This window comes from Nycticebus coucang, chromosome 11, assembly GCF_027406575.1.
Source record: "Nycticebus coucang isolate mNycCou1 chromosome 11, mNycCou1.pri, whole genome shotgun sequence".
NCBI lineage: Eukaryota > Metazoa > Chordata > Mammalia > Primates > Lorisidae > Nycticebus > Nycticebus coucang.
In genome coordinates this window covers 120,675,207-120,700,225 of record NC_069790.1, presented here as the reverse complement: position 1 = coordinate 120,700,225, position 25,019 = coordinate 120,675,207, and the positions used below count along the sequence as shown (strand labels likewise).

The window sequence follows — 25,019 nt, the reverse complement described above, 5'->3', positions numbered from 1 at the left end:
AAAAAATATTTTATCATTTTTAATATTTTCTTATTTTTGCAAGTACCTTAATTCCCTTTTTAATTTCTTTAAACATATTAAAATTGCTTATTTTGTGTCCTACAGGTAAAAATGACAATAACGGAAGAATTTATGATCTCAATTTTATGTTTGTAGTTTATGTGGAATCTCAGTTGTTTCTCTATAAAACTATGCTTTTAGGAATCATTGGAGGCCTTAGTTGAAGGTGAATTTCTTCAGATGGAATTTGCATTTTTTCTGACAGATGGCAGAGGTCATTACCATCTTGAAAATCTTTAAATTATTTTTTAAGGTTTTTGGATCACTTAAAGTCCAGCGGTTCTCAACCTGTAGGTTGTGACCCTTTTTGGGGGTGGAACAACCCTTTTACAGGGGTTGCCTAAGACCATCGGAAAACACATTACGATTCATAACAGTAGCAAATTACAGTTATGAAGTAGCAACGAAAATAATTTTATGGTTGGGGGTCACCAAACATGAGGAACTGTATTAAAGGGTAGTGGCATTAGGAAGGTTGAGAACCACTGACTTAAACAGTGGGAGTTCAGTGCATAAGCCCAGGTTGGGACCAGCATATATATATAAAAAATACATATATATATATTTTTAAAAATTAAATCATAGCTGTGTACATTAATGCAATCGTGGGGTACAATGTGCTCGTTTTATATACCCAGGAAGGCTATGTTAACCAGTTTGATGAAAATATTTCAAATTGTATATAAAATCAGCACATGGTACCCCATGATTGCATTAATGTACACAGCTATGATTTAATTAAAAATATATATATACCATTTGAAGTATTTTCATCAAACTGGTTAACATAGCCTTCACTGCATTTTCTTAGTTATTGTGTTAAGACATTTATATATTTGATTCTCCCTCCTGGAGGCGGGCCTGGCCCCGCCCCTTCATCCTGGGTCTCTCCCAGAGGCCCGTCCCACCTCCTAGGCTTGGCCTCCCCCACGCTGGGCCTCCCAGTCTCCCATGGTTGCCTTCCCTAGGCATGGCACAGGGACTCACCTCACTATGGCAGCAGCACAGCACGCTGGATTTCATACTTGGTGCCAAAGCTGATGGCGAAACCATTCTGAAAGTCCTCCAGTCCATTTTCCAGGAGCAGGGGATGGCGGAGTTGGTGCATACCTAGCAGGACCATGGCTACTTAGCAACCTACACAGCAAAACGGCAGCTTTGCCAATTTGAGAATTTACCCACATGGATTGGTGCTGCTGGACCTTCAGAGTTATGACAGGGATGCACAGAGCAAAGAAGAAATTGACAGGCTTTTGAACAAAGTTGAAGAAAGAATGAAAGAATTGAGTCAGGACGGTGCTGGGCGAGTAAAGCGATTATCATCCATAGTTCGAAGAGGGGCCATCGACAGATATTAGCCCACTGCTGATGGGTGCCTAGTTGAATATGACATAGATGAAGTGGTGTATGATGAAGATTCACCTTATCAGAACATTAAAATTCTACACTCGAAGCAATTTGGAAACATTCTTATCCTTAGTGGGGATGTTAATTTGGTGGAGAGTGATTTGCCATATACCTGGGCCATCATGGGTAGTGGCAAAGAAGATTACACTGGCAAAGATGTACTGATTTTAGGAGGTGGAGATGGGGACATTGTATGTGAAATAGTCGAACTGAAACAAAGATGGTTACCATTGTAGAGATTGACCAAATGGTGACTGATGGATGTAAGAAATACTGATGTCTTAGACAATCTTAAAGGAGACTGCTATCAGGTTCTAATAGAAGACCGTATTTTGGTACTTAGGAGGTACGCCAAAGAAGGGAGAGAGTTTGATTATGTGATTAATGATTTGCTGGCTGTTCCAATCTCCACCTCTCCGGAAGAAGATTCCACATGGGAGTTTCTCAGATCGATTCTTGACCTCCCAGTGAAAGTATCGAAACAGGATGGGAAGTATTTTACACAGGGAAACTGTGCCAATCTGACAGAAGCCCAGTCGCTCTGAGAAGAACAGCTCAGGCACCTGTATTGTCCTGTGGAATTCTCGAAGGAGATCGTTTGTGTCCCTTCGTGTTTGGAATTGCGAGTATTTTACACTGTTTGGAAGAAAGCTAAACCTTGAAGATGAATATCCCTAATCACATGTGCTGCAATAGCCTTCCTGACCTCCGTATGCTGTACATGACATGGAAACGAGTCAGGCAATTGATTGTGAATCCCTTACTTTTTTTTTAAATTATTATTTTTAATTTAAGAAAGCAAATAAAAAATGTATATTTTGATGAGCTAGGGTGTTATTTTTTTGAAAGTCAGCTGAAGGGCAGTTAACACAACGAAGACTGCTGAATGCACTGACCCCCTAGAATGTGATTTTTGTTCTTATTTCTGTGTGGCTTTTATTTATTTATTTATTTATGTTTTTGGTAGACTTTCAATTTGGATGTTTGGAGGAATGAACATCATTGTTTTATTCTGGAGGGAAGTTCTTGATGGTGTCTCTTTCCCCCCAAATTCACTTAGATATTAAAATTTGGTGCTTATAAGAGTTAAAAAAATGAATAGCAATGCTTCAGTTAAAGTTACAAAAGAAATAAAAAAAGACATTTATATTCCACACTTAGTAAATTTAACATGTACCCTTACAAAATGTACCAAAGGTGTGGTCCCACCAATACCCTTCCTCCACCCATCCTCCCCCCTCTCTGCCCCTCCCTCTCTTCCTTCCTCTTCTTCTTGGGCTATAGTCGGGTTTTAGCTTTCACATGAAAGCTATAAATTGGTTTTACAGTAGGGCTGAGTACATTGGATACCTTTTCTTCCATTCTTGAGATACTTTGCTAAGAAGAATATGTTCCAGTTCCATCCATGTAAACATGAAAGAGGTAAAATCTCCATCTTTTTAAAGGCTGCATAATATTCCATGGTGTACATATACCACAATTTATTAATCCATTTGTGGGTCAATGGGCATTTGGGATTCTTCCATGACTTAGCAATTATGAATTGGTCTGCAATAAACATTCTGGTACAAATATTGTTGTTATAAAGTGATTTTTGGTCTTCTGGATATATATACCTAGTAGAGGAATTGTAGGATCGAATGGTAGGTCCATTTTTAGATCCCTAAGTGATCTCCAAACATCTTTCCAAAAGGAATGTATTAGTTTGCATTCCCACTGGCAGTGTAGAAGTGTTCCTTTTTCTCCACGTCCATGCCAACATCTCTGGTTTTGGGATTATGTGATGTGGGCTAATCTTACCAGGGTTAGATGATATCTCAAAGTGGTTTTGATCTGCATTTCTCTGATGATTAAGGATGATGATCATTTTTCATGTGTCTGTAGGCTATGTGCCTGTCTTCTTCAGAGAAGTTTCTCTTCAAGTCCCTTGCCCAGCCTGCGATGGGATCACTTGTTCTTTTCTTGCTAATACGTTGGAGTTTTTTGTGGATTCTGGTTATTAAACCTTTGTCTGAGACATAACCTGAAAATAACTTCTCTCACTCTGAGGGATGTTTGCTTGCTTTACTTACTGTGTTCTTGGCTGTGCAGAAGCTTTTCAGTTTGATCAGGTCCCAGTCATGTATTTTTGGTGTTGCTTCAATTGCCTGGGGAGTCTTCCTTGTAAAATATTCACCCAGGCTGATTTCTTCAAGTGTTTTCCCTGAACTTTCTTCTAGTATTTTTATAGTTTCATGTCTTAAGTTTAAGTATTAAACTTTAAGTTTAAATATTTAATCCAGTGAGAGTCTGTCTTAGTTAATGATGAAAGGTGTCGGTCCAGTTTCAGTCTTCTACAGGTTGCCAGCCAGTTCACCTAGCACCATTTGTTAAATAGGGAATCTTTTCCCCATTGAATGTTTTTTATTGGCTTGTCAAAGATCAAATAATGGTAAGTAGCTGGATTCATCTCTTGGTTATCTATTCTGTTCCATACATCTACCTCTCTGTTTTTGTGCCAGTACCATGCAGTTTTGATCACTATTCATTTATAGTATAATATAAGGTCTGGTAGCATGATTTCTCCTGATTTGTTTTTATTTCCGAGTAGTGTCCTAACTATTTGAGTTTTTCCTGATTCCATATAAAATGAAGTATTATTTTTTTTGGGATCTTTAAAGTATGACAGTGGAGCTTTAATAGGGATTATATTAAAATTGTATAGTGCTTTGGGTAATATGGACATTTTAACGATGTTGATTCTTCTCAGCCATGAGCATGGTATGTTTTTCCATTTGCTAACATCTTCAGCTATTTCTTTTCTGAGAGTTTCATAGTTCTCTTTATAGAGATCTTTCACATCCTTTGTTAGGTAAACTCCCAAATATTCCATCTTCTTTGGCACTACTGTGAAAAGAATGGAGTCCTTGACTGTTTTTCAGCATGGCTATTGTTAGTATATATAAAGGCTACAGATTTATGAATGTTGATTTTGTAACCTGAGATGCTGCTGTATTCCTTGATCACTTCTAAGAGTTTTGTAGTAGAATCACTGAGGTTTTCCAGGTATACAATCATATCATCTGCAAAGAGTGAAAGTTTGATCTCATTTGACCCTATATGGATAGGCTTGATCATTTTTTCTTGCCTAATTGTGATGGCTAAGACTTCCATTACAGTGTTGAAAAGCAGTGGAGACAATGGGAAACCTTGCCTGGTTCCTGATCTGAGTGGAAATTATTTCAATTTAATTCCATTCAATATGATATTGGCTATGGGTTTACTATAGATGGCCTCTATCAGTTTAAGAAATGTCCCTTCTATATCTATTTTTAAAGTGTTCTGATCATGAAAGAATGCTAGATATTATGAAAAGCTTTTTCTGCATCAATTGAGTGAAACATATGGTCTTTGTTTTTCATTTTGCTTATGTGATGAATTATATTTATAGTTTTATGTATATTGAACCAGCCTTGAGACCCTGGGACAAAACCCACTTGGTTATAGTTTATAATTTGTTTGATGTGTTGCTGGATTCTATTTGCTAGGATCTTGTTGAATATTTTTGCATCAATATTCATTAGTGATGTTGGTCTATGATGTTCTTTTCTTGTTGGGTCTTTTCCTGGTTTGGGGATCAAGGTGATGTTTGCTTCATTGAATGTGTTGGGTAGTATTCCATCTTTTTCTATATTTTGGAAAAGGTAAAGTAATATAGGTACTAGTTCTTCTTTAAACGTTTGGTAGTATTTTCATGTGAAGCCATCTGGTCCCGGGCTTTTGGTTTTAGGGAGATTTTGTATAGTTGATGCTATTTCAGAACTTGATATAAGTCTGTTCAACATTTCCACTTCCTTCTGGCTAAGTCTGGAAAGGTGATGTCCTTCCAAGTATTAGTCTATTTCCTTCAAATTTTTGTATTTCTGAGAGTAGAGTTTCTTGTAATATTCATTAAGGATTTTTGAATTTCTGAGGAGTTTGTTGTTTTTTCGTCTTTGACATTTCTATTTGATGAAATTAGAGATTTTACTCTTTTTTTCCTGGTTAGGTTAGCCAAAGGTTTATCTATTTTATTGACCTTTTCAAAAAACCAACTTTTTGATTTGTTGATCTGTTGTATAATCCTTTTGTTTTCAATTTCATTTAATTCTGCTCTAATTTTAGTTATTTCTTTTCTTCTGCTGGGTTTGGGATTGGAATGTTCTTTCTCTTCCAGTTGCTTGAGATGTCCCATTAAGTTAACTTCTTCTCTTTCCATTCTCTTGAGGAAGGCTTGCAGTGCCATCAATTTCCCTCTTGGGACTGCCTTTGTGGTAGCCCAGAGGTTCTGGTAATTCACGTCTTCATTATAATTTTGTTCCAAAAATTTGGTAATTTCTTTCTTAATCTCATCTATGACCCAGCTATCATTCAGCATAAGGTTATTTCGTTTCCATGTTTTTGTATGAATATGCAGATTCCTGTTGTTATTCAGCTCAACTTTTATACCATGATGGTCCGAGAAGATGCAAGGAACAATTTCTATTCTTTTAAATTTGCTGAGGTTAGCCTTGTGACCTAAGATGTGATCAATTTGGGAATATGTTCCATGGGCTGATGAGAAGAATGTGTATTCAATTTTGTTATGATTACATGTTCTTTAGATGTCTGTTAAATCCAATTGTTGAATGGTTAAGTTTAAGTCTAAAATTTCTTTGCTGAATTTCTTATTGGAGGATCTATGCAACACTGCCAAAGGAGTGTTAAAATCTTCGACTATTATGGAGCTGGAGGAAAGTTGCTCATGTCTGTTAGAGTCTCTCTTATCAATTGAGGCACATTCTGTTTGGGTGCATAAATGTTAATAATTGAAATCTCATCATGTTGAGTGTTACCCTTAACAAATATGAAGTGACCATTCTTATCTTTCCTTATTTTTGTTGGTTTAAAGCCTATTGTACCTGTGAATAAAATTGCAGCACCTGCTTTTTTTCTGATTTCCATTTTCCTGAAATATAGATGACCATCCCTTCACCCTGAGTCTATATTTATCTTTTAAGGTAAGATGAGATACTTGTATGCAGCAGATATCTGGCTGGATTTTTTGTATCCAGTCAGCCAACTTGTGCCTCTTTAGAGGACAATTTAAACCATTCACATTAATTGAGAATACTGATAAACCTGGTAGAATTTTGGGTATTGAGTCTTTCAGAAGTCCAGTGGACATTTTTAATCCTTTCACCACTGTGGAAATTGGAATTTGATCAAAAGTTTCTGAGTGAGTTTACTTTGGTGGTAGAGGATTGCGCTGGTCATTATGGAGGATAAGTCTGAGAATATCCTGGAGAGCTGGTTTAGTTGTGGCACATTTCTTCGACATGTGAATGTCAGTAAAGTATTTAATTTCTTCATCATAAATGAAACTCAGTTTAGCTGGATACAAGATCTGGGGTTGAAAATTATTTTGTTTTAGGAGATTAAAAGTTGATGACCACCCTCTTCTAGCTTGAATGGTTTCAGCAGAGATATCTGCAGTCATTGTGATATTCTTCCCTAGTAGGTTATGGTTTTCTTACGTCTGGCTGTTTACAGAATTTTCTCCTTCATATTAACTTTGGCAAAATTAATTATAATGTCTCTGGGAGATGCCTTATTCAGATTGAGTTGTGCTGGGGTTCTGAAACTGTCTGGTATCTGAATTTCAGAATCTCTTGACATGTCTGGAAAGTTCTCCTTGATTATCTCATGGAGTAGAGCATCTGGGCCTTTCAAAGCAACTCATCACCTTCAGGAATTCCTAGAAGGTGAATGTTAGTTTTCTTCGAATTATCCCAGAGCTCTCTGAGAAAATGGTCCATTTTGGTTCTCCACTTTTCTTCCTCTTTGAGCTTTTGGAAGTGTTCAAAATCTTTGTCTTCAATGTCAGAAATTCTTTCTTCTGCCTGCTCCATTCTGTTACTGAGGGATTCTACAGTATTTCTCAGATCTTTGAGGGCTGCAAGTTCTTATCTCAACGTGTCGAAATCTTTGGTGATTTTATCTTTGAATGCATTGAATTCTTGAGACAACTTTTGAAATGCTCCTTGAATTTCTAATTCCAGCCTTACCTCCGTTCTATTAATCTTATTTGCAATCCAAATTCTGAATTAGATTTCTGACACCTCAGCCATTTGTTTACGAATGGGATCTTCTGGTGTGTCTGCCATGTCATTCCTTGAGGGAGTTGGTCTACTCTGATTATTCATATTGCCGGAGTTTTTCTGCTGATTCCACCCCATGATTATTTTACACCATTTGGCTAGATGAGCAGATAAGGTGAAGTTGGGTTGGGGGTTCCTGGAGTAGGGATTAACCAGCCTTTTGCCTAAGAGGGCTTTACCTTTTCCCATAAAGTTTTACCAAAGACCTATACAGTGCTATGGCCTGAGACACTGGGGACCTTCTTGGTGTGCTGGGGCTAAGTGGCTCTGTCTTGTTTTCAGCTGGTCTCTGTCCAATCCTAGTGAGTCAGTAGCTGTGGGTTGAATTCTCATCTGTGGAGAAATACCAGGAACTAAGTCACCCTGCCCCCCATGGGCAACAACTGGAAAAGGAAAATTGAACCTTCCCACAACCACACACCCAGGGTACCACTTTGGATAGTCCTTGGGTGATTGGCCCAGGTCAAGAATTTGAAATTAATTGTCTCAATCGGCACCCAGTCTCAAGTGGGAGAGTTCAAAAGGTCTCCAGCAACTTGATAGCAGGGGTCTGCTGGAGGCTCAAGTATGACTTGCTCTGGTGCTCCATGGAGACAGAAGGACCCACCCAGCAAATGAATTAGTCTGGGAAGGTTGACGCCTCCTTCCCTACCTTACACCTCTGTCGCACCCAGTCATTGGTAACCCTACAGTGCTGTGACCCAATTCCCTCCAATGAGCAGATGCTCTAGGGGTTTATGTCTGCCTGAGTCACAGGGAGATCCTCAGCCATACCGTTGCACTCTACCACCTGCTTGTGGGTGGAGCTGATGCCTGACAACCTTGGGTGCTTAATGGAAGCTGGGGTGATTCACTCAGTTCCAGCTCTGCCCCTGCTTGATGTTGCTGCCACTTACATTCTCGCAGAATTTGTGTTTCTGTCCCAGCTATATTCCCCTGCATGCCAGACACCGTGTGAGTTCACAGAAACTGTGACTCAGCTCTGCCCTGTGCTGCTGCTGTTGTGGCAATTCTCGCGGAGCTGGTGTCTCTGTCTCTGCTGCACTGTGTGTTCAGGCTGGCATAGTTAGAGCTCACATTCAGCTCTCAGTTCTTGCCTCTCCCTGGGCTGGTGCTGTTGTCCCACCTGCTTTTGTCTCAGCTATGTTCCCCTGGTGGCCGGGTGCTTCTTAGGCTCACTAAAGCAGTACTTCTGACTCAGCCCTGTCCTGGAAGTCTGCCATCGTGTGTATTCAAGTGTCTGTCCCCGCTATGCCCCACCCAGGCAGGTACCACCTCAGACATACCCTTTATTCATGGGGCCTGTGTTTCCATCCCAGATCTGTTTCACCAGTGGCTGCCACCAGAGTAGAGGCCTGGCTTTCTCTGGTTGCCAAGAGAGGCAGAGAGTGTCTCTCTAAAATATCCCCAGGGGTGTGATCCTTATTGTTCCTTCTGCTGCTACTCTGTGCTGTGGAGTACTGCCTCTCCCTTTCCTGTATGGCTCCCTTGGTCCACAGTCCTCTCTCTACACCTGTGCCACAGAATCAGCACAGACCTGCAACAGCCCACGCCTTGTCCACACCTCTTGAGAAAATGCCCAAGTGTCTGGACTCCATGGGGGATAGGCTTCCAGACCTCGGGGTGAGAGTGGAGGGGAGTGCTGGGAGTTCAGAATTGCAGGTAGAGAATATATACCTGGCAGGAAAGTGCCATGGCACACTAGTGGATCCTCTCTGGGGAAGGACTTCCAGTTTTTAGAGGGTCTCTCCTGTGGGATAAAATGGGAGGAGATCTGAACTCTGCTCGCTTGTTTGTAGAAAGTATACTGGAAGGCATTCTCATGGGGGAGGGGACTCACATCCACTTGGTGATGGATTTTGTAACTATTGTTTGTTTCCTTGGGGTCGCAGCTCACCTCAGCAGGGTTGATGTGCATTCTTCAACCTTCTCTCTTGGCTCAGCTCCAAACCATCAACTTACTTGCTAAACTTCTGTCCCTTAACCCCCCCTTCTGGATGGGAGCCTCTGTGGAAAGCTGGCTCCAGCTGGCTATCTTGCCTCCACCCCCTGGGCCAGCCTATATTTATGAATGTTCTTCTCATCCCTTTAACGAAGAGTTTACTTGTTATCCCTTTTGCTGGGGTAGACTTTTTCCCTCAATTGTTCACTGAAATTAAAGATTTATACAAATAAGATTCTTCACTTTGACTCCTCAGTTTAAGTAGCTCTAGGTTTTGTTGGCTATCTTTTACATAGTTATTAAGCACAGTTTTGGGTTACAAGAGGTTGCTCTCAGGGCAGTGTGCAGGAAAGAGTTAACATAGAGGGCTGCTCTTTAAAAGGTCCTGCTTGCAGGGTTGGTCTTTGGCTGTCTTCTCAGAGTTTGGCTTCTAGAATGCTCCAATGCTGATAAATTGGTTTTGTGTGCTTGGGCACTAAATTCTACCCTATCAGCATGCCTAGACTGTCTGTACAAATAATGTGACTTCAGGTGGACTCCTGCTTTTCTACTCGGAGTCTTGAATTGAAGGTGGACCCCAGTAAAATCCCTGGTCTCTGAGTCTTAGATGGGCTTCCCTGGGCAGAAACACTGATGTGTTACTGCCTGGCCTCTTGCGGGTTGGGAGGATATAGGATGCCTACATCTGTATTATGCCAGAGCCCACCTAATGCATTTTTTCCCCCTCATTGATGCTGCTATGTATCTTTATGCTATAATAAAACTTAACCATCCACCAGTACAGCCACATGCCAAGCCTTGTGTATCCTTCCATAAACCACTGAGTGTGTGGGTGGCTGTGGGACCCCAATACAGGGAAATTCTGGCTTCGAGACTCAGCTCTCTGAATTCATACCCCTATATCTATTATGACCTTTGAGGGTTTCCCTTCTTTTCTTGACAGTTTAGCCTGGATTTAAAAATATGTGATTCATATTTTAGTTATTTTTATGGGACAATTATTTAAGATTTCTATTTTGCCATATTGTCTGATGCCCTATCTTGGAAAAATTATTTAAAAATGATTGTGTCTTGGGTTTTTTTGTTTGTTTATTTTTGAGACAGTCTCACTATGTTGTCCTTGGTAGAGTGCCATGGCATCACAGATCACAGCAACCTCAAACTCTTGGGCTTAAGCAATTCTCTTGCCTCAGCCTCCCAAGTAGCTGTGACTACAGGTGCCCGCCACAATGCCTGGCTATTTTTCTATTGTAATTGTCATTATTGTTTAGCTGGCTTGGGCTGGGTTTGAACCTGCTGGCTTTGGTGTATGTGGCTGGCGCCAAGCCTAAATCTCTTGGTTTGGTAGTGCCTGCTTCATAATCTTTCCAAATAGTCAAAATAAAAAATCCAGGTCTCAAATTGCCACACGTTTGCTTTCTTAAGTCTGAACAACAAAGAGTGGGGCGTAGATTCTCAGCCCCCTTCCTCTCTCATTCCCAGGCCTTGGACCTACAGCTCTGGGACCAGCCTCACGGAGGGTCTAGTTTCAGGGCTGGCCCCTCTAGGGGGTGGGGAGCCATGGCAGGGGTGCCTTAGGTCTGCTGTCAGCTCATTCTCCACTGCCTCTTCCAGCCCAAAGAGAGTACCTGAAATAACTGAGCAAGAATCTGAGAGCAACAGTGTGAGAGTTTATTATCAAATTACTGCTCAGGAGGGGACCCACAGCAGAGCAGGGTGATAAGAGGAGCAAGAAAAGGCAAGTGCTGCTACGATGGCAGGTGAAGCAGGGTAGTGGCTGTGGCTGCCAAAGACTGTCTTTTCCCCGGTCTGGTTCTTCTTCCTGGGGTCAGGTGCAGGGACGACCACTAGGAAGCACCACGCCCAGGCCCAAGTCTCAGTGTAGGTCTAGGTCCCACTCATTCCCAGCAGCTTCTTCTGGTCTCTTTCCTAAGAGAGGGAGAAGGGTAAGACAATCCAGATTGGGAGAGAAAGGGCCAATTCTCCCTTCCAAAGCAGCTTAGTTCTGAAGCTACCCTTTTTACCACTGGCCGCATGGATCTGATGCAAAGAGCCCCAAAACCCTAGCCTGGATTTGGACTTCTCTGGCTTCCTGGGGTCTTTTGCTTGGGGGCCACTTGGTTGGGGATAGGGACATGCTGGGCTGGGCTACCACTGGGTGGAAAGACAGGCATAATGCTACATGGGACTTATGGGGCCCTTTGCTCCACTCCAAACCATCCACTCTCCATCCCTGTCTCCTCTGAATATCCTCCCGTCCCCAAAACACAGGCCCACACTTTAGGGACTTGCCTCCTTCTGTATGAATCTTCTCCAGCAGTACAGCCACAGAGGGGTCAGAGATGCCAGGAGCAGAAGAACCCATATACTCAAGAGCATGACCTGAAGGCCTATGAACAGAGCCTGGGGACAGAGGACCAAGGTCGTAGGCATCAGGGTGATGCAGTCTTTCCATTCTGTTGCCACATTGCTTACTGACATGGGTCACTCTCCACCCTTTTATCCCCAAGGACATGGCTTCTGGAAGGGGATCAATGCATCCAGTGTGCAGGCTGCAGCCAGAAACTCTTCTCATGGGGCACTGTCTTCATCTGCACAGTGGTCGGCCTGGGCTATAATTTGATGCCCTGACAATGTCCAAGACTTAAGAGGATCCAGGAAGAACATTCATTTAACACCTTTGTAGATGTCACACACTTGCAGCCTTCATTGATTTGTTGTTATTTTAATAATGCCCATTCCCACTAGTCTGTAACACCCACAACAGGAGCTGTTTCTTCTTTGTTCAATGTCTATGTCTTTAGTGACAATAATTAAGCTTGGAGCAGAAAAGGCAACACCTATTTCTGGTGGCGAGCCTGACTCTCACCCCCACCTGGCTTTCCCTGCCTAGCACCTGCTCCCCTTGACACGTACCCCTAGCATTTGCAGGTAGGAGACACACAGTCTGACTTCTGGACTCTCGGTGGTGCTGGGGGATGGGGTGTACCAGTCCCAGGAGTGGGACTTACAATTGCAGACATAGTCATCATAGTAATAGCTGAATTGCAAACTCCTGACCCCAAATACAATGGCAGCAATGGCTGTGGAGAAAGCTGCCAGTGCCAGCAGGGTCTTCAGCAGGGCCTGGGGAGGAAGAAAGCAGAGGGAGATATCAGTGAGCCAGTCTCTCCTGGACTCTCCTGAACTCTCTCCAGACTCTCCTGGAGTCTAGTCTGGGAAAAAGAGGGCAAGTCCAAGTGGACCCAGTGCGTGAAGGTGCAGGAGGTTGGGGTAGCCTCCAGCCTGAGCCTGGTTCCCTCCCTTGCTATCCCTGAACTCACCCAGCAGATGCCACCCTGTTTCTGGTAGATGAAGGCAGCAGCTCCAGCCAGCACAGCCTAGGCAGAGATTAAGCCAGAGCAAGGTTAGCACAGGAAACGTGCCCCCGCACCCCCACCTGTTTTCCTAGCAGCTCCTGCAGATGGAGCTGACACATGGCCAGTCCCTCCTCAGCACACTCCATGTAGGCTTGTGGGCTTTGTGTCTGTGGTGAGATAACTGCTGAGGGTGCTCATGGTGAGGTAACTCCTGAGGGTGCTGAGCCTGGATCAAACTCATGAGGCTGCAGAATGCTCCTTAGTGAAAGGAGAGAGTGATATGGACAAGCCAGGCCTGGGCCTTCCTGCTCTTCCACAAAGCCTTCCTTTTTAAGCAACACCAAGTGCCTTAGGAAAGCCCTGGGATCTCATGGATGGAAGTCACAGGGTGCTGAAGCAGCTCTCTGTGCAGGAGGAGTTTGTGGCTGCCTGGCAGAGTAGGGTGCTAGTGTAGCCCACCACTACATCCAAATCATACTTGGTGGTTCTGTAACCAATCTCTGTGTTGTTGCCATTAGACGAGTAAAAATGGTTGCTTTTAGCTCCTCTCTCAATAAATACGTGTGTTTTGCAGACATTCTGAGACTGTGGGTATGTCCAAGGGTTGCTCCATCCTACCCAGCTCCTATACAGACAGCACACCCTCACCTGCTGACATTAATACCTCAATTCCACTGTGGGGGACCTGGAGAGGGCAGGGTGAGTAACCAGACAGTGACACTTCCTTGTGGGTCACATATTGTTTGGGACATTCTGCTTCCCCTCTCAGCACAAGCATCTGGAGGTGAGTGAGTCCCTGGAGACTTAGTCGATATTTGCTGTTGAAGGTGGGGAGAGGCAGGCAACCTAGAGCGCTGACAGTGTGACTTTGGATGTGCCACCACTTCCCACGGCAGGGAGCAGTTTAGATAACCAGGTCTTTCTGACTGCCAGGGTGCTGCAGCACATGGAGGATGGGAGCATGAAGGCAATAAGGATAGCAGCACCTCCACCTCCACCTCTGAGTGGAACTCAGCCCCCAGCCTGCCCTACTCACCACAGCCCCTGCCCAGATGGCAGCTCCTGAGCCGAGTATGATGGAGTAGTGGGTGATGTACAAGACTCCTCCCAGGACCCCACTGAAGACCCCCAGCACGATCTGCACCACCTGAAAGACAAAGGGCCTAAGAATCCAGCTCCCATAGCCTTCTGCTCCCCAGCCTTAGGGTAGCTCTGTGGGCCTGCCACTCCCATGACTGAATGCCCCATGAAGGAGAAAAGGAGGAGGAAAGGGAGAGGAGGAAGGAGGGAAAGGGAGGGGAGGGATAAGGGAGAGGAGAGGAGGGATGTGGAGGAGGGAGGAGCCAGAGAAAGAGGAGGAAGAGGAAGAAGAGGAGGAGGAAGGAAGGAGAAGGGCAGGGTAGGGAAGGGGAAAGCGTCTGGCCAAGGGGAGAGGGTAGACTCAGGGCTCCACAGACTGGCCTTATAGGGCCAGCAGCTTCTGTGTACCCTTCAGCTTAGCCTCCCCACAGCTGTTGCTCAGAAGGCTGGGAAGCTGCCTCTGAGTCAGAACAGAGCCTGGCAGAGTATACATGACAAGAAGAGAGCTCTTCCTTGATCTGCTGAGAGCCGACTGGGGTGTTGCAGATCCCCAAGGCCTCAGCCACACTCACCCAGGAGGCCACCAGCAGCCGGCTGCTGCCTGGGGTCTTGCTGGCTGGGGGCAGCAGCCAGGAGCATCCAGACAGCAGGAGCTTGACCAGGGCCGAATCCTGATGGATGTGTACGTCGATGTGGGTGGGCTGTGGGGCCTCCAGGGCCAGCTCACCATCGTCTGTCCCCATGGCTAGGGACACTTCAGAAGGAGGAAGGGGATAGGCGGAGGAAGAATTGGAAGCAGATTTTTACACATTTCACTGGAGTTGGGGAGGTCAGGGGCCAGTGAGGGCTCAGGGACGCCTAATGGTTGCCCCTGATCACAAAGCTGTCCTCTGGCTCCCTCTCAGGACATGTGCCAGGGCAGCCTGGCCCTGCTGGGGCTGGCCAGCTGATGAGCCTTCTGGAAACTCCCCCTTAGCCCCAGATTGTGCTCTGTTGTCTTAGTCGTCCTTCTCCTCCTCCCAGGGCCCTGAAATCTGGGTCAGCAGTGTCCCACACTCCCACCTCTCACTCCTCTGGCGACTCCCCGTGTGATCACGATGCTCAGCTCTTTCCCTCACCTCTCCTCCAGAGCCCCAACCTGCAGAGTTCCTACTGCAGTGACTGCGCCCTGGGCTGGGGTCCTAGCCTCCGCCCTGTCTTCCCTCTGCTCCGAAAGCCTCTCCGCGCCAGGAGCCCTGCTCGGCCCGCCCATGCCCTGTCCCAGTTTCCAGACTGGGCAGCGGTGCACAGGGAGATCAGCGGGCAGGGCCGCACCTGGCCCCACTGCCCCCTCACCCCGCAAGTCACATCCCTGTGTGGGGTCCGCCGCTCTCCACAGCCGGCTACGAGAACGCAGAGTGGGGCCGGGGAGGCCCTGGACACCCCTGAGGAGCGTCCTGTGCCAAGACCCTCCGGCAGGAATCGGGGCGGGGGCCGCCTCACCTGCTGTCCTCGAGGCCAGGGCGAGAGTGCAGCGCAGGGCGGGGGCCCAGGGCCACCGCCGGGCGGGAGGCGGGGAGGGGCGGCCCCCGTTGCGCGGCTTCCTGGCAGCCGGCTGGGCCTAGGGACCCTTCAGGGGCTTTCCAGCGGTCCGGGGTCACTGGGCTCCTGGGCCCGGGAGGCTGGCGGGGCGAGGGGGCGGCCCAAGGAAAGATGAGATTGTCTCCGCCCAAGGCCGTCGGGTCAGGGCTTTCTGCACTGGGTGGGCCCGTGCGCTGCGTGTGTGCGCCCCGCGTGCTATCTGCGTGGGAGCGCGCGTGAGCGAGAGCGAGAGCGCGCGGGCCCTGCTGCTCCCGCAGATCCGCTACGCGACATGGAGCCCCCTGTGGGAGGGGAGCCCCCCTCCGTCCAGCTGTTTGCCGGGAAACCGCGGGGCCCAGGCCAGGCCGCGCCCCCTACCCCTCCCTCCCTTGCAGTCCGCAGCGGTCCCTCAACGTCCCTCCCACGGCGGGTTCTCAGCTCCGGATCGGCTCCGCGCAGCCTCGCTCGGCCCTCGCTTCCGGAGGACAGCAGGTGAGGAAGGGCCCTGCGCAGGCCGGGTGGGCTCTTTCCCAGAGTCTCTCTTGCCGCTGCACCCTCTGTCTCTGGAGGAATCTCCGAGACCAACCCCAGCCAAAGCCCCATCCACTCCCGCGGGATGCCATTCTTTCCGCGTTCCTGGTTTCCCACAGGACTCGCCTGGGGGAGGGAGGATCATACTAGATGGAGAGGCCTAGAAACACGGCTGGGGAGGAGTGGACTGCGCCTGGCTGGGGTGGAGGAGGCTCCTTAAGACTGATGCCCAAAGGTGGAGTGGCCGCTGGGACGGCGGGCCCAGACCCTAGCAGGGGTGCCGGCCTCTTTCCCAAACTCCAAGGCCGGAAAGAGCGAGGCAGAGGAAAGTATCCAGGTGACAGGGAAGAGCCCCACCATCTGGAACCGCGGCGTCTGAGGAAGGGAGGCTTTGTGGTTGGCCTGGTGCAGACCCTGCCCTTCAGGGGGAGAGCTGGGCTGGAGGATCTGGGGGGTTGGGGTGGGGCCAGGGAAATAGTGCTGGGGCTGGAAGGTAGCTGGGGCCCAAGGCACGCTGCAGGCTGCAACTTTGTGCTGACTCTTGAGCCCCCAACTCATGATCTGGCAGGAATTGAGGATGGACTTCTTTTTGGGTGTCTGCGAATAAGTCTGAATCTCTTTTGTGCGTCTGCAGAATAGTCAAACACCTGTCCTTTTTATCTCAAAGAGCATACAAATGGGAGGTGTTATTAGAATTGTTAATATTTGATTTAAACAGTGATAGGCGGTTCAAGTCTACCCTGAGCAAGAGCAAGACACATCTCTACTGAAAATAGAAAAATTAACTGGACGTGGTGGTGGGGCTTGTAGTCCCAGTTGTTCAGAGGTTGAGGCAGGAGGCTCTCACTTGACCCCAGGAGTTTGATCTAGGGTGACGATGCCACACCGGGGACAGGCAACAGAGTAAGACTGTCTAAACAAACCCCCCCCCCCCACCGGCCTATGCAGGATTTAATTTGGAGGTAGACAGATCCACCCTAAAGTGTACATGGAGAAGTAATCTAGCAAAAATGGTTATGACCATTCTGAAAGCAGAAACTAACATGAGCGGATCATGAAATAGCCCAATTAGATATTAAACTCCATACTTAGAATTAAAATTGTGGTAACAAAGCCTGACTCATCAGACCCTCCAATGGACAGAATGTAAAGATTAGAATAGGCCTAAATTCCTATGGGAACCTCATATTTGCTCAGGAGAGAATTTTAAATCAGTGAGAGGAAGATGATATATTCCACAAATGAAGCACATCCTTCAGAAATTCACCATCTGAACAACAGCAACAAAAACTTGGACCCATGTCTTCCAACATATTAGATAAATTCCAGACGAATCAACATTTGGAAGTGAAAACTGAAAGCATAAAACCACTTAGAAAAAAATATGAAAGAATTATTTTATAATCTTGAAATGGGGGAATCCTTTAAAAGTATGATATATAACCTAGACACCATAAAAAGAATGAAACTTTGATTATATAAAAATACAAGCAAAGTAACAACATAAATCACAAATTGTAAAGAAATATTTGAAACTGGTATCACAGTTGGTAATCTTTTGAATAAACAAAGGACTCCTAGAGACCAAAACCAAACAGAAAGGATGTAGGCTACAAATAGAGGAAAATAAATATGGCTCTTCACACAATGAAAAGACTATCAACCTCACTCATAATAAGAGAACTACAGATTAAAACTGTCCTGAAATAGTTACAGAAAGCAGATCAGTGGGTACATGTGGCCAATGGTTGGGGGAATTCCTGGGCTGTGGTTCTGTTTGGTTTTGGCCTCCAGGAGTCCTTTGTTTATTCAATAGATTATCATCTGTGATGTGAGTTTCAAATATTTCTTTACATTAGGGAAATTTTTGCAACACAGAAATGTTGTATATCTTTTTTTTTTTTTTAATTTCAGATTAATATGAGCGTACCTAACATTTAGGTAATACTGTTTGTGTTTGTAAGATAAAGTCCAAGTTGTAGTTGTGTCTTTTGCCCAGGAAGTGTGCCATACTTCTGCACATTGTTCCTGCTGGTAGGAACCTGCCAACCCCCCATCCGGAATTTAATTGAGTTTTTCTCTCATGTGAATATGTTGTTGTTAATCCACAAATTTCAAATTAGTATTAAGCACATGAGATGCTCTTTTATCCCATTCTTGTGATACTTTACTTATGAGAGCATTCTTCAAATCCATCCAAGTTATAACAAAGGATACAAAATCTCCATCTTTCTTATGGCAGAATAGTATTCCCTGGTGTATATATACCACCGTTTATTAATCCATTTGTGTGTTGAAGAGCACTTGGGTTGTTTCCACATCTTTGCAATTGTAAATTGTAAATTATAAACATTTGAATGCACATGTCCTTTATCTTGATTGTAACTATAGTTGTATGAATGTATAAATTTGTCAGAACTCACTGAGATATATATTTAAAAAGGGATATTTGCATGAATTGAAAATCTACTATAGAATGTAGTTTCTCCATGTGAAATTGAAGAAGGTAGAATTTTCCAACACGCTCTTGGCTGTGGGAAGGGGAAGCTCCACTCTTTGATGGTACATCTGCATGTGAGTTGCTGCCACCTCCGTGGAAGATAACTGGTGACGTTTGCTAAAATTGCAAAGGCACATTCCTGTTGACCTGCTAATTCCACATTGGCTGTAATGGGAAAGGATTAGAAATAACCTAGATATTTGCCAGTAAGGGACCATTTAAATAAATCATGATGGATTCATATACTGGAGTACTATGCAGTTATACAAATGCATGAAGAAGCTCTTGTGGACATTGTAATAATCAAAATGGAGTCACTTATGTTAGAAAAAACGAACAACAACCCCTTCCCCCACAAAACCCTGACAAATAGAGCTGGAGAAGGCCATGAAGGAATGGTTCTTATGCATAAATACCTGATAAACAAAACTATTGCAAAGGGCTCTGCAAAAAAAAAAAAAAAAAATGATAACCCTGCACAAAGGCCATCACAACCTTGTATAAAGCAAGGCTGGGGCAGTGCCTGTGGCTCAAAGGGGTAGAGTGCCGGTCCCATATGTCAGAGGTGGCGGGTTCAAACCCAGCCCCGGCCAAAAACTGCGCAAAAAAAAAAAAAAAAAAAAAAAAAAAAAAGCAAGGCCAAACTGGGTGGCTCACACTTGTAATCCTAGCACTCTAGGAGGCCAAGGCTGGTAGATTGCCTGAGCTCAGGAGTTCAAGACCAGCCCAAGGAAGAGCAAGACCCCATCTCTACTAAAAAATAGAAAAACTGGCTGGGCTTTGCGGTGGGTGCCTGTAGTCCCAGCTTCTTGGGAGGCTGAGGCAGGAGCATTGCCCAAGAGAATGAGGTTGCTGTGAATTATAATGCCATGGGACTCTAGCCAGAGCAACAGAGTAAGATTCTGTCTCAAAAAACAAACAACTCCCGAAAACATATTTCTGTGAAGACATCTGCCCAGCATTTGTCTGTCCAACCTTGGACTGGTGTCACCTTGGTTATTGGTCCTTATAGTCTGGGATAATTATCCCAAACAATTACGTAATCCTCTCTCTTTTTCCTTTAAAAACCTTTGTCTCCCTTTATCTCCTGAATATGCACACAGTTTACCATGGCATGTGTACTCCCATTGCAATGCCTGTTCCCATCTTTTTTTCGGTTTTTAGAGAGAGCCTCTCCATTTGTTATTTAGGTCAACACTTTTTATGGACTGGATTAGGATTATCCTAAAAGCATGTGGTTATGTGAACACAGGATTGTGCAGATCAGTATGTATTTTGTGCTGCTATTTGTGGGGAAAGGGGAGAAGAAATAATATGTGTATGTGCTTTTGTATGCAAAAAGTTTCTATCTGGAAGGCAAGTAGGTGGCTGGGAGAAAAAGATGAGAGATAGGTATACTCTTTGGTATATTTTGAAATTTTCAACCAATGAAACTATTCTATGTAAAAATATATATAGTAAAATAATTCAGACTCCTTTCTTTCTCCCACACTAGAACTAGATAAGCTATGTTAGATAATTTTGGGAAGGGACCAAAGATTGTCTGTGGTGAAAAATTGTAGTAGTGATTGAGATTAAGGTCACTGAGACATTGACCTTTAAACTGGAAGAATCTTTGGATCCTGGTAAGGAGGCTATTTCCTCTCCCCTCACCCATGCTGCTCCCTTTTACCTTACCCAGTTCCCAGACTTCACTTCTGCAGGTCTTCTTCCTAGCAGGCATGATGACCCAGAACATGGTGACAGTGAATGGAGTTGCTGTGGCCTCTACATCGTCCCAGCCCACCCATATCAACATCCACATCCACCAGGACTCGGCTTTGTCAGAACTGTTGAAAGCTGGTGGTTCTCTGAAGCAGTTTCTTCCTTGCTTTGGAGATACAAGACCTTCCAAGGCCACGATTAACCTTGCACAGCTGGCTCTTGGGGTAAGAGTGGGCTGGGGGTGGATGAGTGAGGGGACAAGGGTCGTGGAATTGATGTCAGTTGAAATAAAGAACCAAATTTCTGAAATTAAAAGGTTTAATCTGGAGGAAAGAATTGAACTTCAGGGCACACACAGACCAGATGGTCTTCAGTATGTTTTTAGAACAAAGAGAAGGTGAGAGGTTTATAAAAAGGAGAAATGTTATGTGTTGCTCTTCAAGAATGTTAATTTGCCCTAGTAAGGTCTTGGGGAGCTGGCAAGGTCTGATGGCTTGTTTCAGATTACAGCAGGAAGTGCCAGAAGCCAGGCTTGCAGAAAATTGCATTCTTGGAGCAATGTTTTGTGTCCTGAGTGCTTTTTCCTTTTGGCTTCCAGACTCTGTTTTAGTGCCATTGGTAAGATTGACCCAATTTATGTGATCAACTTTCACAATGGAAACTCTCCTTTTTCTATAGGATGCAAAAAAAAGGAAAGAGAGTTGAATCCCTATGAGGAGGGACACGAGAACTATTTATTTCTCATTGTGTATAAGAAAAGGTTTTGGAAGCTACCCCACAAAGATTTGTATAAAGAGGAATAATCAACCTCTTTGGTACAGAGGTTCAGTCCCTGTCAGAGGTGGGGACAAATCTCGGCAGGTTCATTCAGCTTCATTGAACTCACATGCGCTGAGGGCCTGCAGGTATAAGGGCAGGTACTAGGAACTTTGGGGGAAATCCCTAGGCTATATCCTAAAAATGCTTAGCATCCTTCAGAAGGGACCAGGGAACTACACAAGAATTAAAGATAGGTAAGTTGAGCTAACATCCTTGGGGTCAGTCAGAAAGTGGAAGAAAAAGAATTCCAGGTCAAGGGAATGACAGGAGGAAAGTCAAAGAGGCCAGAAAGCACAGTCAGCTGTGCACTAGTGAGGAGCACAGGGACAGGCTGCTTGTTGGTAAAGGGCCATGTTGTCAAGAGCCCTGAGGACAAGGTGAGGAGTCTGTCCAGAGTCAGCTTCAGTACTGGGAAGGCTGTGGATGGATTCTGAGCAGGAACTGGGACTCCTCAGAGTTGGGAGGTGTCCAGGTGAGAAGTGTCAAGGGTCTGCACTTGTGTGATTGTAGAAGAAATAGTGAGGGAAAAGAGGCTCCTTTGTGGATTGGGTTTCCATGACTTGCGAGAGAATGGGATGGGGTATGAGGGAAGAGGGAAGTCCAGCAACACACAGAGGTTTGAAATGCTGATAGCCAGGAGGTCAGAGGGGCAGATGTTGGAGGTGTGTGGGGTGGGATGGAATTTGGATGTGACACATCTGAGATGCTGGCAGGACAGGTAGGTGGTGATGTTCTAGAGGCTGTGACATCCAAGAGGCTATCACAGTTGGGTTCTCCAGGAAGCAGAGGCTTCGTGGGAGCTAGGCATGTGGATGGTTTATTGAGGTTAACACCCCTGAAATGAAAGGTGAGGGCAGGCCTGTGCGGAGGGAGCCCTTACACTGCCATGCAGACTCTGCCAGCCCATCATTCGAGCTCCATGTTGGGTAGAAATGGCCCTGGAGCCAGTGCCTGGCTTAGTTATTGTCTGGAATGACCAAAGCATGTGCCCACAGCTTGAAAGACCAAGATGACCCTGAAGCTGAGGACTGCGGGCTGTCAGCAGCCACACCCCTTTCTCGAAGGAGGTCTTAGCAGTATACATTTGTGCATTTGCCACAGAGCCCTCAGAAGCATGAGTCTGGATCTGAAAAGAAAGGCACTGAGCTCAGGCTGAGTTTGGATGGGGTGATGGGACTCCCAAGTGAAAGTGAGGAGGAAAAAAGTGAGAATATTCAGGGGAGATGAGAAAGAGTTAAAGTTAGGAAAAGTAATGGAAGGTAAACAACCAAGCCTACAAGGGGAGGAGGGGGAGACCCAGGCCAATACCGCTTCCTTGATATTAAGGGAATGGAAACTTCCAGATTCAGAGCTGTGGAGAAGTCAAGGCAGAGGAAAAGCAGGGGAGAGCTGTTGAGGCAGGAGCTGGAGCCACTGCTGCTGGGGCTGTCAGGCCGTGGGTTCATTGGAAGGGGTCTGGTTTCTCATCCTGTCTTACAGGTGGTTCACATCCTGCTGGGAGTTGTAAGCTGTGCTCTGGGTGTGTGTCTCTACTTCGGGCCTTGGACTGAGCTGCGTGGTTCGGGCTGTGCCTTCTGGGCTGGGTCTGTGGTGAGTAAGGAACAGGCTGTGAGGCTGGTGGGAGGCAAGTGGTATGGGCAAGGAGAAAGTTCCTTTGGGTCTAGCTGAGCCAGGGATTTGGAGAAATGACAAAAGACTCTAGGTCCAGATGCTTGTGCTAAGAGGATGCTCCTTGGGGGGTGGGAAGAGCCCTTTGCTTCACTTTTTTCTTTCAGGTGAAGTTGGGGAGCATTTGGGACTGATTCTTGTCCATGTGCTGGGTTTCTTTGCTTGTCCCTTGGATCCTGCTTCTGACTGGATGTTCTGGGAACTGTTGGTGGAAGGGTGATGGGAGCTAACTCAGGTGAGTAAATTGGAGGCCTCTGTCTGTGTCTTCCCCTCCCAGGCAGTTGCAGCCGGAGTTGGGGCCATAGTCTATGAGAAGCACCGTGGCAAACTTTTGGTAAGTCTCAGGCATCCTCTCTTCCCTACTGCGTCCACCTAACTCAGCCTGTGTCTAGTTTTTATGCTCTGTTCTTTGTCTTCCAACCTTGGTTCCCAATATCCTGGGGTCTCTCCCAGAGGGATGGCATGGGGGGAGTTTTCTGGACAGGGGCTGGGGAAGGGACGTGGGTTTGAGGTGGAGACCTCACGACTCTGCATCTGTGTCCTGACCCTCTCCCTGCAGGGCTGTGTGTCCAGCCTGCTCACCCTGGCTGGCATTGCCACGGCCGTGGCTGCCCTTGTCCTCTGTGTGAACAGCTTAACCTGGCAGACTGATGGCTTCTTCTACATGGACTCTGTGTGTGATTGCCCAGGGTCTGTTGACCCCACCGCTGGCTACAAATGGAGGCAGAGAAATGAAGACTGGCAGAAGAATGAGTGCAGAGCCTACATGAGCATGCTGGTGGTAAGAGGCGGGAGTCCAGCCTCCCAGTGGCTTGTCACAGCTCTTTGGTCCCAAGAGACGTAGGCTTTTCCAACTTGGACCTCACCCTCCATCTCTGGTGCAGGAGGTTTTAACTTAAACTGAAGACATTTTTCATACCCTCATGAAGAGTCTCTGAATCAAAGGGTTTGAGGAATAAAGAGGAGACATGTCAGAGAGGAGAACTTCTGTCTTTTCTGGTGCATGGGTATTCCAGTTTTTTATTATGGAATTAAGTCACCCCCAAAAGCAGTGGCTTAAAACCACAATTTATTAAAGGCTACCTCAGTTACCGTATAGTGTTACTTCCACTGTGGCTAATGCAGTCACAGGTCCTTCTGGATTCCAGGGGGTGGAGAAATAGACTCCAGTTCTCACTAGGAATGGGGGGCCACCCTGCAGACAAGCAAATGGGGTAGAAGCTCTGGCTGTCCCCATCACTGGAAACGCAGCTGCTGAGGTGGGTGGGAGCATGCTGGATAGATTCAGTTCGTGGGATGGGGGAGGTGGCAGAGTGCCCCCTGAGTATCTTTTTTCTTCCTTGATCCCCAGAACTTATTCCTGGCATTCCGAGCCATGTTGCTGGCTGTCTGTGTCCTGAAGGTTATTGTGTCCTTGGCTTCCCTGGGAGTGCACCTCAGAAGCCTGTGTGGCCAGAGCTCTGGCCCCCTGGTGAGTTTTCTGGGAGGAGCACCTGCCTCAGCTCCCTTCTGTGCCAGCTCTTCCCTCAGTTGTCTGGGGAGTGGGACCCCATCACCATGGCGGGGTGCCCATCAGCATGCTCCTCTCTCTGATTTCCCACTTTCCCCACCACTCTGTCCCTGGTGTGGGGCTATTTGTCTGATGCTCTGACAACCTTGTCCTATTTGCTTGATGGGTGTTTCCTGTCTCTTTCCCCTTCTTAGTTTCCAGGTTGTATGAAGCTAACTCTGCCTCCATCCCCTTTTCTCCAAGGATTGAGCTTTTTTACAATTTTTTTCCAGAATGAGGAAGAATCAGAGGAGAAGCTATTGCAGGAGAATTCAGTGCCTCCCTCACCCTCTAGGGAGAAGACCCCAGCTGCCATTGTCCTGTGAGCCACCAGAGACTCCACTGGGCTCCCTCCCTCTTGTGTCCTTTTCCAGGACATGGTACATGCCACTCAAAGCTCTCTGCCCTGTCCTTGTGCTTGTGTCCCCCTCAGCCACTGCCCCCTCTTTTCTCCCCTCATTGTTTACACCCACTGCTCCCACTCCTGGGTTTTCAAACCCATGAACAGATATTGCTGCACTTTCCCCAATGCTGATTAAAAAGAAACAACCAGGAAAAGCAGTTTCACACAGGAAGGTGTGCTTTCTCTTTGTTTATACACCTCAATTTGCTGTGAAAGGCCTTTGTTTGTGCTGGTATGAATGGAATTAAACAAGAGCTGATTTATCCCATGGAAACAAGG

The 25,019-nt window shown here is 46.0% G+C and overlaps 2 protein-coding genes and 1 pseudogene across 6 annotated transcripts; 2 read left to right on the top strand and 1 right to left on the bottom strand.

The window, feature by feature from the left end:
• The first annotated feature begins 1,090 nt into the window (after positions 1–1,090).
• On the top strand, positions 1,091–2,129 carry LOC128598512 (spermine synthase-like; annotated as a pseudogene).
• A 9,088-nt stretch (positions 2,130–11,217) lies between these two features.
• TMEM176A (transmembrane protein 176A) lies at positions 11,218–15,791 on the bottom strand. 3 transcript variants are annotated; one of them, XM_053608973.1, is made up of 7 exons: positions 15,489–15,791; positions 14,579–14,760; positions 13,963–14,073; positions 12,891–12,947; positions 12,484–12,693; positions 11,847–11,970; positions 11,218–11,496 (listed from the first exon to the last, which is right to left on the bottom strand). In XM_053608973.1, the coding sequence occupies exons 2-6, from the start codon at positions 14,747–14,749 to the stop codon at positions 11,848–11,850; spliced, it is 672 nt and encodes a 223-aa protein (XP_053464948.1). In that variant the 5' UTR covers positions 14,750–14,760; positions 15,489–15,791; the 3' UTR covers positions 11,218–11,496; position 11,847. The 3 variants fall into 3 exon arrangements, with proteins under 3 accessions (XP_053464948.1, XP_053464946.1, XP_053464947.1); XM_053608971.1 differs by having other exon boundaries at positions 11,860–11,970; positions 15,489–15,787; XM_053608972.1 differs by lacking the exon at positions 15,489–15,791 and adding an exon at positions 15,125–15,436 and having other exon boundaries at positions 11,860–11,970.
• Positions 15,792–15,860: 69 nt separating this feature from the next.
• TMEM176B (transmembrane protein 176B) lies at positions 15,861–24,912 on the top strand. Of its 3 annotated transcripts, none has more exons than XM_053608970.1 (7): positions 15,861–16,058; positions 20,301–20,525; positions 22,600–22,710; positions 23,066–23,122; positions 23,348–23,569; positions 24,140–24,259; positions 24,571–24,912. In XM_053608970.1, exons 2-7 carry the CDS (start codon positions 20,319–20,321, stop codon positions 24,661–24,663), a joined length of 810 nt encoding a protein of 269 aa, XP_053464945.1. In that variant the 5' UTR covers positions 15,861–16,058; positions 20,301–20,318; the 3' UTR covers positions 24,664–24,912. The 3 variants fall into 3 exon arrangements, with proteins under 3 accessions (XP_053464945.1, XP_053464943.1, XP_053464942.1); XM_053608968.1 differs by having other exon boundaries at positions 15,865–16,058; positions 20,317–20,525; XM_053608967.1 differs by having other exon boundaries at positions 15,865–16,058; positions 20,314–20,525.
• The last annotated feature ends 107 nt before the right edge of the window (positions 24,913–25,019 follow it).

Coding starts and splice junctions, on each gene's coding strand:
- TMEM176A (XM_053608971.1), bottom strand. CDS start 14,749: ATGGGGACAGACGATGGTGAGCTGGCCCTGGAGGCCCCACAGCCCACC. Junction 14,074..14,578: donor GGCTGCTGGTGGCCTCCTGG/GTGAGTGTGGCT, acceptor TTTGTCTTTCAG/GTGGTGCAGATCGTGCTGGG. Junction 11,971..12,483: donor CCTACCTGCAAATGCTAGGG/GTACGTGTCAAG, acceptor CTCTGTCCCCAG/GCTCTGTTCATAGGCCTTCA.
- TMEM176B (XM_053608970.1), top strand. CDS start 20,319: ATGATGACCCAGAACATGGTGACAGTGAATGGAGTTGCTGTGGCCTCT. Junction 22,711..23,065: donor CCTTCTGGGCTGGGTCTGTG/GTGAGTAAGGAA, acceptor TTCCCCTCCCAG/GCAGTTGCAGCCGGAGTTGG. Junction 23,570..24,139: donor CCTACATGAGCATGCTGGTG/GTAAGAGGCGGG, acceptor CTTGATCCCCAG/AACTTATTCCTGGCATTCCG.